Source organism: Antedon mediterranea, chromosome 3, assembly GCF_964355755.1.
Source record: "Antedon mediterranea chromosome 3, ecAntMedi1.1, whole genome shotgun sequence".
In the NCBI taxonomy this organism is placed as follows: domain Eukaryota; kingdom Metazoa; phylum Echinodermata; class Crinoidea; order Comatulida; family Antedonidae; genus Antedon; species Antedon mediterranea.
Genome location: NC_092672.1, coordinates 23,707,496 through 23,723,090, shown reverse-complemented (window position 1 = coordinate 23,723,090; position 15,595 = coordinate 23,707,496). Strand labels below are relative to the sequence as shown.

At 33.3% G+C, this 15,595-nt stretch overlaps 2 protein-coding genes across 3 annotated transcripts in view; both read right to left on the bottom strand.

Annotated features, from left to right (window-relative positions):
• Nucleotides 1-3,291: 3,291 nt before the first annotated feature.
• On the bottom strand, nucleotides 3,292-8,622 carry LOC140043725 (uncharacterized). 2 transcript variants are annotated; one of them, XR_011844369.1, is made up of 4 exons: nucleotides 8,599-8,622; nucleotides 6,980-7,170; nucleotides 5,969-6,296; nucleotides 3,292-5,062 (listed from the first exon to the last, which is right to left on the bottom strand). XR_011844369.1 is itself a non-coding variant. In XM_072088215.1 (3 exons), exons 1-2 carry the CDS (start codon nucleotides 7,431-7,433, stop codon nucleotides 6,274-6,276), a joined length of 477 nt encoding a protein of 158 aa, XP_071944316.1. In that variant the 5' UTR covers nucleotides 7,434-7,660; the 3' UTR covers nucleotides 3,292-5,062; nucleotides 5,969-6,273. The 2 variants fall into 2 exon arrangements, 1 of the variants encoding a protein (XP_071944316.1); XM_072088215.1 differs by lacking the exon at nucleotides 8,599-8,622 and having other exon boundaries at nucleotides 6,980-7,660.
• Nucleotides 8,623-8,802: 180 nt separating this feature from the next.
• The window catches only part of LOC140044173 (uncharacterized), a 352,654-nt gene continuing 345,861 nt past the window's right edge, over nucleotides 8,803-15,595 (bottom strand). The window contains exons 37-42 of the mRNA XM_072088650.1: nucleotides 13,441-13,964; nucleotides 12,925-13,053; nucleotides 11,065-11,203; nucleotides 10,678-10,692; nucleotides 9,927-9,974; nucleotides 8,803-8,852 (exon numbers count right to left, since the gene is read on the bottom strand). Of these exons, the coding sequence (XP_071944751.1) occupies nucleotides 8,803-8,852; nucleotides 9,927-9,974; nucleotides 10,678-10,692; nucleotides 11,065-11,203; nucleotides 12,925-13,053; nucleotides 13,441-13,964 (905 nt within the window). The remainder of the gene's footprint in view (nucleotides 8,853-9,926; nucleotides 9,975-10,677; nucleotides 10,693-11,064; nucleotides 11,204-12,924; nucleotides 13,054-13,440; nucleotides 13,965-15,595) is intronic.

Here is a 15,595-nt window from a genome sequence, read left to right as displayed (position 1 = left end):
GACAAAATTTGTTGCCGTCCTTCCTCTATCCCCAGTTCGCTGGGTCCTGTTCAACCCTGAATGCATCTAGACAGTCGTACCACTTCCTGGCTTCCGTTTCACATGTTCTCTTAATGCCGCAGATGTTGGGGGGTATTTTCAATAGTCTTTCTCTTGTTGTAAAAAGATATCGTCTTGCATCATTAAATGTTCTGCAGTAGACATAGTTACAACAAACTGTGTCTGTTTCACTAACATGCCCTACAGACAATGACATCCTCTCAAAAACTGGAGTCATACATGGCATCTTTTTCAAAGTCTCGGTAGCCTAAATGTAGCTTTACCTTTTCCTTAAACAGATGAAATTCTATCACAACCGCTAATGGTATGAAAGAACAAGTAAGCGGCTGATGCTTGTGATCCAAGAGAAGAAGCAATCTCGTGTATTGGGATATACTTCAAGTGCTTCCCCACTCCAAACTCGATCCGAAGCTTGTGGATGCCAGGTATTCTGTGGAAAGCTGACAACAACATCACTGTGTACAGTCTTGACAATGCGTGGACAATTTCAGCGGCAAGTTTAACGTGAACAAACATACGTTCATCTGCCTCTTCTATGTTACATGGCATCAGCGATTGTATATTTACTGTTTTGTTACAGCTCTGTCTCCCAAAGACCCTACAAACATTCCGTGATTTGTGCCAATGTTCTCTACTACTTCAGTTACAATAAATGAAAACAACTCTGATTTGTTGTCATCAAATCTAAAAAATGTTGTCCAATTGTTGGGCAAGCTCCCGTTGGCTTTAACGACCCTCCTTACACCAGAGACGCGGTTTGAACGCGTACCAGACTTTAAACTGTCGTTAAAGTATCTATCGAAAAACAAATCTAGTCGTGTCACTGATCGAAGTTGATGGTTGTATGACACTTGATATATACTCAATGAATGTCTTCGAATCATTGGGCCTGAGCATATTGATTATTGCTGGTCCATCTAACACCTTGGCAGCAACTAATGGTGCTTCATTTTGTCGTACAACCATATAGACCATCAACTTCGATCAGTGACGTGACCAGATTTGGTTTTCGATAGATACTTTAACGACGGTTTAAAGTCTAGTACGCGTTCAAACCGCGGCTCTGGTGTAAGGAGGGGCGTCAAAGCCAGTGGGAGCATGCCCAACAATTGGACCACATATTCGAGATATGATGACGACAAATCAGAGTTGTTTCATTAATTGTAACTGAAGTAGTAGAGAACATTGACACAAATCACGGAATGTTTGTAGGGTCTCTGAGAGACAGAGCTGTAACAAACCAGTCTGTAAATATAAAACCGCTGATGCCATGTAACATAGAAGAGGCAGATGAACGTATGTTTGTTCATGTTAAACATGCCGCTAAAATTTGTCCGCGCATTCTTGTCAAGACTGTAGACAGTGATGTTGTTGCTATTTCATTGTCAACTTTCCACAGAATACCTGGCATCCACGAGCTTTGGATCGAGTTTGGAGTGGGGAAGCACTTGAAGTATATCTCAACACACAAGATTACTTCTCTTGGATCACAAGCATCATCCGCTTACTTGTTCTTTCATTCCTTTAGCAGTTGTAATACAACTTCATCTGTTCAAGGAAAGGAATTTGAGACGATGTCATTGTCTGTAGGGGATGTTAGTGACACAGATTATCTAGAACAGTTTGTTGTAACTATGTAGAAAGAAGGTAAATGATGCAAGACGATATCTTTTTACTACAGACTATTGAAAATATCCCCCCAACATCTGCGGCATTAAGAGAACATGTGAAACGGTCTTTTCTACAAGCCAGAAAGTGGTACAACTGTCTAGATGCATTCAGGGTTGAACAGGACCCAGCAAACTGGGGATGGAGGAAGGACGGCAACAAATTTAGTCCAGTTTGGAGTTCATTGCCGGAACTTTCAGATGTCACAAATCGCTGTGACACACCGACTGTGATCTTGGACGCTGTAAATGCAGAAAGAGTGATTTATGATGTACAGAGCTGTGTGGTTACCAGGTTTGAGCTACATTCAAAATGGCCGCCATGCAATCAAAGACGTTATACCAATATGTTTGTTGACCTCAATACCATATTATACTTTGTACCTAAAATTATAACTGTAGGTACCGTACTGAAACATTTTGAGCTTGCCATTTTGAAATTCAAAATGGCCGCCATGCAATCAAAATGTTAGTTAAATAGCAATATATTTGGTGACCCATTACCATATAATTTGCACCTAAAATCAGAGCACTGTGTACCTTTTTAGCAGAGATATACCTGAAAAGTTATTGGGGTCCGCCATTTTGAAATCCAACATGGCCGCCATGCAATCAAAATGTTAGTTATACCAATATGTTTGATGACCCCATTACCATAATTATAATTTGCACCTAAAATCAGAATTCTAGGTGCCTTTTTAGCAGAGATATACCTGAAAAGTGAAAATTTGAAGTCCACCATTTTGAAATCCAACATGGCCGCCATGCAATCAAATGTTAATTATACCAATATGTTTGGTGACCCCACTACCATATATTTTGCAGGTAAAATCAGAACTCTAGGTGCCTCTTTAGCAGAGATATACCTGACAAGTGAAAATTTGAGGTCCGCCATTTTGAAATCCAAAATGGCGGCTTTCCCCTGACCAAATTTTGTGCAACCCTTCCATTTCATATTTTTGACACCCTAATGAATAACTGTGCAAAGTTTCAAAATGTTATCACAATTTGAAGGATTTGCCTAAAATATGCTCCTTAACATGCCTACTAACGTACATATTTTGTCATCTATATCCAGTGAACACAAAAATCAATGTTAACATTACATATTCTCATGCCTAAGGTGGGATTTTAATGCATTTTTAATTATACCAATCAGCTCCACAGTTTTGGACAATTTTCGGGTAGGGACACAAATATCTGTAAGTGCAGTTTTCCATGCTCATAATTTTTGGTATCAATGTATAAAGCAATCTATATATTAATGCTACTAAATTGTTCGCGTATTTTACATATCTCCTCCAAAACCACTGAACGGTACATGCTCACATTTGGCACACTGATGTTTATTGATGGGCCGCACACGATAGGCTATGCCACTTTCCTGAATTTTAAGGATAAACACTATTAAGCTATGCCAACCAAATGAGAATGTAATACATAATTTGCATAATCAGGTGGTGTGTCAAAATATGAACTATGTCGGGTTTTTTTATTCTTTAAAAAAAATTGTATTTCCACAAACATGCAAGTAAACAAAATAAAAATTAGCCAAAAGTTTTCTAATACAAAATATAATTATAGATATAATGATACTATACTAAAAATATGTCCCATACCTTGGCAACCATTAGTCAATTTTATATTGAAAAATTACACACCAGGGGTCGAAAATATGGTAGAGATTTATATAATTGCTGTTATACAGTGAATGATCCCATCTCCATACCTTTCGTCCTGTTTAGTAAGTCTGTCAATCATAAAAAGGTGATATTGGCCATTAATCAAATTCTGTAAGTCTAATTTCTACAAATGATCTCATTTGCATTAGGCAAGTCAATAGCCAAGTCATTTACTAAATTCAGAGATACCATAATAATAACAAACATCATTTATTATTTTGGAACCATAGTCAATTGCCTATGTTGAAACCAACCAATTTACCTTAACATTATATAATGAGTTTACTTGTGACTCGCGTTGAGATTTAAAAGAAAATAGACAAACAAAAATACAATACAAAAAAGATTGTATATCATTTATTAAAATAGAATATGAAATATGTATTTATGCAGTAACTCTAACTCTATTAATTTGGCTTAAGTAAATGTACTGTTAGCAAGTTTGTTTAGAGAGCTTATTAAACCTTTCTAAATCATCGGCAGTGATTAATACATAAACACCAAAATTTTACTTTATCTTTACAAGATAAGTTTAAAAGTTTAGTCAGGTCAATAATAAAAAATATTGAATAAAGCTATACCAATGAAACATTTAAATCTTTGACTATTTAATTCTGAATGTTAATGTTTTTGCTAATCAATACACAGTGGGTTTACCATGTACACCACTAAAACTAGCCATAGCCACTAAAACTAGCTATAGCCACTAAAACTAGCCATAGCCACTAAAACTAGCCATAGCTACTAAAACTAGCTTTAGCCACCAAAGCACAAATTACTAAGACTCATCTTATATACAAAATAAAAACAGTTACTGCAAGTCCTACAACAGTCAATTACATTATAAAGTCCCATTCCCTACGTTTTTTTAGATCTAATCTAAGGTCACAAACTACATATAATGTAAAAATAAATTCTATACGGTCCTATTGAGATACCTTTTGTCATCTTTAAACGGTTTAAAATGCGATTCTAATAATTTTTTTTAAATTTTAGCGGCCCACTATAAACCCCAAGATGCATTGCTGATCTTGTTTTTGGTGTAGAGAGAGTACACAACTTTAATCACACGCACCAGTTAATAGTTAAAATTATTTTAGAAGTGTGGTTTTATAATCCCCATTGTTACTGTATTATATTATATTATATATCAAGGACCCCTTTTAATCATAATAATAATATTGATAATCATAATATTGATGGTTATACTAATGATGCACACTATATAGCATTGGCACTCAGTTTCATATGTCAAGAAATCAAAATAAACAATGATTTATCAGCTAAATCAACATGTCCCTGTTATTTAATGCCTTGATAATTGTAGGTAGTTGATGTGCTGCTGCATGCTGCCAGCTATCAGCTATATCAACACATCCCTGTTGTGTTAATGCCTTGACCATTGTAGGTAGTTGATCTGCTGCATCTTGCCAGCTATCAGCTAAATCAACACGTCCCTGTTGTGTTAATGCCTTTGTAGGTAGTTGATATTCGATTGTGTTAATACTTGGATCATTGTCTACCTCTTCCAACATGTCATATTCATCATGTCTGTTTTTACCTGTGGTATTACTGATAACATCCCATTGAATACCAAGTCGCACTGCCAGTCTTCTCCACCTATCCACAGATGAATAAGAGATCTTGAACAAGCTGTAAAATTAAGGAATGAATTAAAATTTACAGTTTACATTCAGTAAACATTATACAAAATAATGAATATTTATGGACTGGAACGGGTCTATGTTCTATTTATTTAAAATGGATTTTCGATTTTTTTTTCATTTTAGAATGATGTTTTGGGGGCTATTAGGTGTTGCTACAATGTATATTGTTACAAAATATAAATTGGCCGTTTTGGGGAAAGCCCTATTTGAAAATAAAAAAAATTCGCGGGTGACGTCACTTTGCGAATATTTTCCGTTCGTGTATTTTGTATATATATATCGTTCGTAATTTATACTGCTAAAATGTGTTAGTTTCTTTAGTTTTTAGTTTAGCAGAATTAAATTAGTAATATGAGATGATAATTTATTTGTCACGAATCAGGCAGTTCGAAAACGAATTTTATTCATATTTTACTTTGGCTTGACAATGAGCTCAGCAAGTTGTTGATATCGCTCATAAAAATCGCGGGCGGCATACACGCTCTCGATATCACCGTGTGTATATGTGACGTCGTGAATATAGAGGCTTCCGACGGCCGTTGAAATAGAATATTGCAATGGCGTGAGTAATTTTCGCTAATTTACCATGGTATCTTAAAATTTCGTTTTTACTCAAAATACTATACATTTTGTTTTTATTTGTATGGGTTTGATTTAATTTGATACATTTAAATAACATTCAAATAAAGTCCATTTCAGGTCCATTTTAACGAGGCAGAAAATATTCTTCCCATTTAATGAAAAAAAAAAATTCATCATTCATATACTGTCCTAAAGTAAACATTCAATGTCATCTTTATCACCAACTTCCTCGCCATTATCATATTTTGTTTACCATTATGACAATAATTTTAATATTACTCTATTATATCTCTATCCACTCGTAACTTGCCTTCACTCGGTTGGCTTCACAATACTTAATGCTATCTCAATGGTTCTTCAGTGGTGCCTCAATGGTGTATCAGTGGTGTTTCAATGGTTCCTCAATGGCATCTTCAATAGTTTCTTCAGTGTTGCTGCAATGGTGTCTCTGGTGCCTCAATGGTTACTCAATGGCATCTTCAATAGTGTCGTCAGTGTTGCCGCAATGGTGTCTCAGTGGTTCTTCAAAGGCATCTTCAATAGTGTCTTCAGTGTTGCCGCAATGGTGTCTCAGTGGTTCCTCAATGGTTCCTCAATGGTGTATTCAGTGTTGCCTCAATGATCATCTTCTTTGTTGCCTAAAAATTATCACAATGAAAGTTTAAAACAAGGTATACACTTTTTTTAGGTTATTATTAAACAAGCTTTCTCACAATGACATAAATTGTTTTAGCACAAAATCCCCTTTTACAGTTTCCCGACACATGATGATAAATAACATTACTATAAAATAATTAAGAATAAATAACACAAATAGTAATAAAACAGTATTTGCCTGCTCAAATGGCAGTTGTAAGCTCTGTCTACACTATCAAATTAGTTTAACAAAAATGTGAGATGTGTCCAAATATGGTAGTGATGTGCCCAACTATGGTAGTGATGTTCCCAAATATGCAAGTGATATGACATCATCATGTCCATACAATTGCACATCGCATTGTTTTGTCACATAAGGTTTGATAGTATAGACAGCGTTATAATGTTGTACACGGTATAAGAACCTTAGTGACAAAGACAAGTCAGGATGTGAATACATTCCTGTTATTTCATGTTCTTAACCTGTGTCAACAAATCATTTTGTATCATACGGTCATCATCAAATGGTCCAGCATTCATTCTATGTTATGAGGGTGCAACTCTATTCTCAATATATTTTTACCTTTTTCTAAAAATTCTGGTTTGATGCCAGTTATTTTGGGAGAATATTTAGGTGACCTACAATCTGTGGATTTAAGGTAAGAAATCTCTCAAATTGACTTACATATTATTTTATTTGGGATTGGTCCAAGCAGCTCAGCAAACTTCTCTCTTTCTGATTCATCTACCAATTTGGATTTGCTCTCTAAATAAAATGTTACATCCCAAATGGTTGGTTGTTCCAATTGATAACAAGCTGTAACTCTATTCAACTCACTTGGGTTAAACTGTTCCAATGCCTTACACAATCTTTTTCTATATGGGGACAACTTCTGTTGATTACTAATTTGTACATTGTTGTCATTTATATACTGTTTTACAAGATCTTTAGCATGTTTAATTTCTGATAGTGTTGCCACTTCAAGCAGAAGGTTGACGTCGGTTGGTTTGATCTTTCCTTTATCAGCGAGTTCATTAAAATAATCATTTGCTTTGTAATCTTTATTGCCAAGGACTTGTAAATCTACTTCATCAAAGAGACAACATCTCAAAAATAAGAATTTTCTCTTATTCTTCATAAAGACTTCACTGAGATCATAATTTAACTTGTTTAACTTGTCTTCCAGTGAATTTGGACTTGTTTCAGGAATAAAGAATTATTGTTAATGACTAAAATTCACCATATTAATCATAGGCCTGTTTCCTTTTGTTTAGTTGCATTGAGAAAAGGAATAAATCAGGCTGTATGTCAACACAGTTGGGTTTGATAGGAAAAATAATTTAAAGCAAAACCAGTAATTAATGATGACGGTTTCCATATTTTTTTGTATAATTTTAAGGCCTCAACTTTTGAATTAAAATTAATAATAAATAAAAGTGTTTTCATCATATTCATAAATTATTTAGTTTGACTTAATAAATTTCAAATGATCAGTCTTTAGAAGTAACACACAATCTGTTTTCAAGGATTTTTTATTTAGTTATTATTTTGACCACCTTTCCTACGTAGAAAAGTTTTGCCTACTATTTGAAAATTGTTATTATAGTATTCAAATTAATAATATCAAATAAAATAATGTTGATAATTTGATGTTTCTGAAAGTTAGAAGAAACATGAGCACAATTCCATTCTGATTTGTTCGGCTTTGATTATTTTAAAGAATTAGCTAACCTGTGGTGGATTTTGCTGTAATACATTTAACTTCATACAATTTAAACTATCTTGTCATTCATATACAGCAATTTTAACTTTCTTCCAAAAAATGTGTTTTTAATTATGTTTTAACATAGAGATATTATAGTTCACTATAATATCTCTATGGTTTTAAATATGTTTGAATGTCTTATTTTGGCTTCTCGACTGGTATTTTAGGTAATCCTGCCTCATTTATTTACAATTGTTATGTTTTCATTTTGTATTTCTTCAAATGAAATAAATGATATGATATCTTTATTGTTTCTCTCTTAGCAGTAGTTTTTATTATAGCTGGTACTACATAAGTGGTTGTAACACTGCCCTAATGATCTAATGTTACTCACCTATACCTGTCCCTAATGATCTAATGTTACTCACCTATACCTGTCCCTAATGATCTAATGTTACTCACCTATACCTGTCCCTAATGATCTAATGTTAATCACCTATACCTGTCCCTAATGATCTAATGTTACTCACCTATACCTGTCCCTAATGATCTAATGTTACTCACCTATACCTGTCCCTAATGATCTAATGTTACTCACCTATACCTGTCCCTAATGAGCATGTAGCCAAAGGAGCAGCAATAGGTGCATCTATGTAAAATAAACATATACATTAGTCATAATCTAGAATACCAGTATTAAATCAACTATTCTGCTAATGACACCAAGACGTTATTTTATTATGTATATTCATGTAATTTCAGACAAACTGTCCATATGATACATAATGATCTAATGATACCACTAACCTGTCTCTAATGAGCTTGTAGCCAGAAGAGCAGCAGTCTGTGTATCTATACAAAAAACAGATATATATATATTAGTCATAATCAGGAGTACAGTATCACAATTGATTCGATGCACTGTTCTGCTATGGTCTATGTCAGTTGTGTGTTGCTTTCTATATCTACATGATCCATCAGATGCTATCTATTGTACATTAATGAGTCTAGTCTAGTGGGTAGATAAAGAGGTTACAAAAACATAGACATTTAAAATGGTCTATGTCAGTTGTTTGTTGCCTTCCATATCTACATGATGCATCAGATGCTATCTATTGTACATTAATGAGTCTAGTCTAGTGGGTAGATAAAGAGGCTACAAAAACAAAGAGATTTAAAATGGTCTATGTCAGTTGTTTATTGCCTTCCATATATACATGATCCATCATATGCTAACTATTGTACATTAATGAGTCTAGTCTAGTGGATAGATAAAGAGGTTACAAAAACATAGACATTTAAAATGGTCTGTGTCAGTTGTTTGTTGCCTTCCATATCTACATGATCCATCACATGCTATCTATTGTACATTGAAATCTTCCAACAAATCTAAATGACAAGACAAGTTTCCAAAATTATGATATACATTTAGCATAATTAGCATAATTATCATAGTTGTTGATAATCATTGTTTGAATATGTCTATGAATATAAATTTCTAAAACACCATAACTTTCCAGCAATCAGATCAAAATGCATAGTGCTGCATAGGGAATAATTATTATTCCAAAAATACAGAATCTCCTTACATCTAAATATTCTCTGAAGCTTAGTTGTCAAATTGGTTGAAAAAAAAATTGGGTTAGCTTGTCAAAAGTTCAAAATGAAATAACATTATAAATGAAACCTGTAGAGAAGACATCATAATAGTAGACAATTATCTGACAACATTAAATAGGTGGCACTAAATAATCTAAACACATTTCACAGCCTTTCCTTCAATTTTGGTTCAAGTTATAAACAAAACAAATTTCAAAAACAAACTAGGCCACTTACAAAAATAGAATGCTTCAAATATTAATTCAGTTGACCCTCATTGATATCCAATGCAATTTAAACTTAATGATAATTTAGCAATTAACTAACCTGACATTGATGAGCTTGTGGCCAGAGGAGCATCAGCAGTGGATGTATCTATTCAAGATAAACATATATTGCTTATTTCCAAGAATTAGCAGTTTGATCCTCATGTATTAATACCTACTTCACCTTTTTTCCAAGACTCTTTCAGTTAACTTCATGCAATTTATCTATCCTTAAGGTTTCTTTCTTTAGTTCCCAACAGTAGTTTCATTATAATTTTGAAGCATTTTCTCACTTTAGCTGGTACTAAATTACTAAATTTATTTGAAATTTGTAATTGGCGGTTATAACACTGTCGTTAGTGTATCTATGCAAAATATACATACATTAGTCATAACCAAAAATACAATATCATTTATCGTTTATTTGTGGGAGGCGTTTATTTTTTTTAGTGTAACATGGTAACATGGATAATCAAATAAATTAACTCCTAGATTTAAAAAAAAAACTAATACAATCTATATCAAGAAGTGATAAAATACAGTAAAAATTGTATCAAAACGCTTTGGATTTGTCTGTATATAAAAAAATGTAAATGTTTTAATTACAATAAAATTCACAGTATTCCAACATTTTATACCTTTGACAGGGACTATTAATTACATACAAGACATTTAAATCGCCTACATTTAGCTGTTCTTTTTACATTATCTATTGGCATTTTTAATTTCAACACTTTTTGCTTTTTAAAAATCATAAACATAAATGCTATTTGCTACTTTTTAAAATGCTAAACAAATTAAATGCAACATACCTGTTCCAAGTGCCCCTAAAAAAGAATTTCATAATCAAGTTACAAAAGAGTTTTTAGATTCACTGTAGTGTTATCAAAACTTCTAAAAGTTGAAATGTTCGCCAGACCACTTGATACAAGACACAATGAAATTACTAGCATCTTGATGTTATAAATTAATACATTTTTCCCACAATAACACAATAAAATGCAAATACGTGTACAATTTGTTAAAAACCCCATAATTTTTAATGCTGACCTTTCAATTTTAGTCGACTGTAAACTATTTTTTTTTCAGTTTCTCATTTAATTATTATATGGATCCAAGATGATTCATTCATTTATATTATATGTTCATGTATACAATACTTTTAATAGTCATTGTTGCTGTAGTTGAATAATACTTACAGACAAATGGTAATGTGTAACTTTGGTTTGGCTTTTGTAGTGTTACTACCTCTGCACTAAATTCATCTTTCAGTGGATTTTTTGATACATAAAACAGACTCCATGTTGTAGGCATCCATATTTCATTAGCAGATTTTGGCTGTAAAAACAATTTATTTCTTTTACAAAATTAAAAGTAAAGATAGTACATTTAGTGACAAGTAAGACATCACTCTTGTCTCATCATCCCTTCTTTTTCTTAGCCAAATAAATCAAATACTTACTTCACATTCATTTAAATGATATGTCTAATGGAATAACTTAACAATTATATCATGCGATGTAATCAGATTCTATATACTGTGATGCTGTTTCTAACCATGTACCTAATTCAACTATTTTTCTGAAAATGTAGTCCTACAGTTGACATGTTATGATCTATAAATTTGGTCAAAAAAACAACACTTACATGTTCCATATAAAGTGTGTTCATATTTGGATTAATATCTGCCAATTTGTTCGGTAAAAAAATTGCCACTAGTCTTAAAAATTAGATGCTACGTATGATCAGGCCCGTAGCCAGGGGGGGTTTTTATGGTTCGGGCGAACCCCCCCCCTTTACAGCGAACCCCCCATAACCAACTGCGAACCCCCATCCCCGACATGCCCAATACCTCACCCTCATCTCCAAAAATCCTCCAAATACGTGCCCCACAGTACAAAAAGTTGTTTGTAAATTGAAAAATTCGTAAACTTGTTCGTGAACCTTCTTCTCTGTATGAGCGTCAACTAGTGATACGTGTCTGTAAATTTCTAAAAGCTGCAAATGAATTGCCGATTTTAACCTAAAAAATAAATGTTTGGTCCCTGCATGTAACATGATATTGACGCGTCTCATAGCGAGCTGGCGCACGAACGATTCGTACAAAGGACACCGCCAGACAAACTGCGTACCTCCTATAATTGTTTAGATCACTGGCAGTCAGGCAGCATGCATAAAGTATATAGCCTTCCGACGTACATCAGTATTTATGTGTGACTATGAAGTATAATGTATCATAGAGGATTATAGTGAATATTAATATTTTACACTATAATATCTATTCTATGGTATCAAGTACAGTACTGTAGTTCACATTATGGCATCCGATTATTTTTTTCTAGACCACCAGCCGATACGTACTAAAATGTATCAATATCACCTATTTACATATTTATATTCCTCAACAAATTTCTGTAAATAAATATTATAGATAGAGCTAGCAAATAGCATTTGTATTCGCCCAGTTTGCTTTTTTCGGGGCTGCTCCTAGATATACGTTCGCATTGAACTTGAACGCAAAACAAAATACGGAGTAAATGATCAAACAATCGGCGGTTCCGCACAGAGCACGCGCATCTAACATACGGCAACAAATAGTTATCGTCATTTAAATTATCGACGTGTTTGAGGAGGAGGAAAAAAGTACGATCTTTTTGCTCATTGGTTATAATAGCATGCTCGCACGAGAGTGTCTTTTCCGGCCATCTAGGGGTGTCATTTAACAAAATTCGCTTCGCATCAGGCTGGGGGAGGGGGGGGGGGGGTTGACCCAAATATTTAGTGTCCGAACCCCCCCTTGACAGATCCTGGCTACGGCCCTGATGATCGTCTACTTTGGTCATAAGAACCACTTGCGCATGATGATGTTCAGATGTGGGTCTAAGGTCGTGTATGCAGAAATAACTGCCATTTAAAAAATGTCTAGTTCCTACAAATTACATACTATGACCACCTAATTTGCTTACAAAAACCACTATATATTGCTGTGTTCCAGTCTTTCTAAATGTTTCTTCTTTTTTTTAACTATTACTTTTTTAATGATATTAACATTATCATACCTTGACTGTTGTTACTTTCCATTCTTCTTTACTTTCTACTGTAATTTCCATATCCTTGTATGACACATCTATATACATGGGAGTCTGTATAGATTTCTCATCATAAGTATTATTCTCTTCGAATACTTTCTGAAAAAGACAGTCAAATTAGCATTTGTAGGACCTGGAAGGCTTAACTGATTGGGAAATAAAATTATAAATATCTGACCATAAATAGTAAACTTTTCAAATACAGAAAAAGACAAAATTTTCAAAATGATTCAGTGAATGAATGTTAAATACATTTGTGAATACTTGTAACAAAAACCTAGATTAATTTAGTAACAATTATTACAGTCTTGTTTATTTCTAATTCATTTATATGTAATCTTAATTTCTATGAACCAGAGATTCCTAAATTATAAAAGATTGAATGAATTAATGAATTACCTGCACAATTTCAGTTGTTGAATTTAATCTAAATCCTAAAAAAAATGTACAGATGAATTGTTTAATGGAATGTTACACCAAAATTACCTCTTCTCTGTCAGTGTCCCAGGTGCTTACTCGAAGTTGATACTTGTTACTCAGTGCCTTTCCAAACACACCTAACCTTGCTCTTTTTCTTCCTAGTAAAAAATTTGTTATGCGACCAAAAATACCAAGTTCAGTAAAATGATTTAAATGTATACAACATTGACCATTTTGTAAAGAAAAGTTAATGTCATCTTCTTTACTGCTTAGTTTTATTTTTCGCCATTCTTCTTGATGAGTATTTCTAACAAGTAAAGTGAATTCCCAACACTTTTCATTTATTGCATTATGCGGAAATGACAGCAAACAATGCTTTTTAAAGACTGTGCCTGGTGGTCCACATCTAACAACAGGTGAAAGTATTGTTTCAAGAGGATCAGAAAACAAATCCTTAGGGAATGAAGTGTTTTCTAGTGATACTTTAACATTATTTCCTTCTTCAATTGCTCCAGGATATATCATCAACTTTGTTTCTTTATTTGTCAGAGTTCCGCCTTTAGAATCCACAATTAACTCCATAATTTGACCTGTAAGATGAAAATGTTTTAAGGTTATACTATTATAAATTACTGGGGACTCTTGCTGGGATATAAATTCTCTGTGAGTCAAATTAATTCTAAGCATGAACCATTCTAACAAAACTTACCTGTGTATACTACATTTGAAATTCAAAGTGATTTTTTTTATATCAATACTTTATCATTAACCTAAATTTCAAGTCTTCTGAATGTGTCTATAATTATGATCAAGAAATACAATTTATTTGATTTGAAGAGAAAATTGCTATTACTCTAGTGCTAGATCAACTTTCTTATGCACTTTGAGGTCCAGAGAATTTTACTTCAGAAATTGGTGTAGGGTGGTCACAAAATCACCAATAGGTCCTTAAATCTCGACAACTACTGGTCACAGAGAGGTCATTGACACTTGAAATTGGTCTTAAATTGTTCAAATATAAATTGTATTGTTAAGTGAAAATAATCAAAAATGTTATTTCTGACCTAAGCACCTGTCGTAAGGAACTTGAAATTATTCTCGAATTGTTTGAAATATACATATTTATTTAATCTAATAAAAACTTTGGTTACAAAGATAATACTAGAAACACCATTACAGAACAACCTCCACAATAGACACAAAGTTTATACAATATTAGGTAAAACGTAATTGAGTTTGAAAATGTAATGTTGATGCTTTCTATTGTAATCCCATAGTAACCAAGCAATACCTTATTTGTACTTAAGCATATAATGGTAGAATTGTAAACTTACTTGAAGATTTTTTTTACTGATTTTTGCATTTTGACACAAATTTAAATGGGCAGTTTACTTGACACAAGATTTGTCACTGCTACGTCACAGGTCATAGACTTAGTGGCGGAGGCAACTAGTCTAGTATCTAATACACTTTTACACCAAAACTCTGTGGTGATCTCCGGAGACACCCCAGGGTGTGTGACCATTCAAAACGTTGGAAAACCCTGGATATACCCCATTCACACCAACCTAGCAACACCAGGGTTTAAAAAATTAAGTTATCGCTTAATGCTAATAAAACTAATTATATGATTTTTAAGAACAGATATACAGTAGTAACCGTGTTTACAATGATAATAATAACATCTCTCGTGTAACTAGTTGTAAATTTCTTGGTGTAATAATGGACGAATGCTTAACCTGGAATCAACATACAATCCATATTGAAAACGTAGTTTCAAAATATTCTGGTATCCTTTTTAGGCTAAAACCAATTTTACATGCCAATGTTCTATCATCCTTATACAAGACTCTAGTCCTTCCTCATATCCAATACTGTAGCTTGATTTGGGCTGACCACAATAACTGTGGCCTTGAAACTGTATATCGCAAACAAAAGCACATAATGAGTTTATGAACAAATTCACAATTCCTTGAGCATTCACTACCATTGATTATTTGCTAGTCTTAACAACTTAACTGTGTGTGACATTCATAAGTTATCAAAAGGTGTTTTCATGTACAAATATAAGAATAATTTAGTACCAGTTAACTTTTCAAATTATTTTGTTAGAGTAAACTCAGTTCATAATTATGGCATCAGGTCCTCTGATACGTATCGTTCTTATAATTTTGTTACCGATATGGGTAGAAACACTATCAAAGGACATTGTCCGATTTTA

Excerpts from the sequence above, each read along its gene's own strand:
- LOC140043725 (XM_072088215.1), bottom strand. The coding sequence starts at position 7,433 with ATGAAGAATAAGAGAAAATTCTTATTTTTGAGATGTTGTCTCTTTGAT. Across the intron at positions 6,297-6,979 it reads AATCCCAAATAAAATAATAT|GCAACAAAGAAGATGATCAT; the intron begins GTAAGTCAATTT and ends GATAATTTTTAG.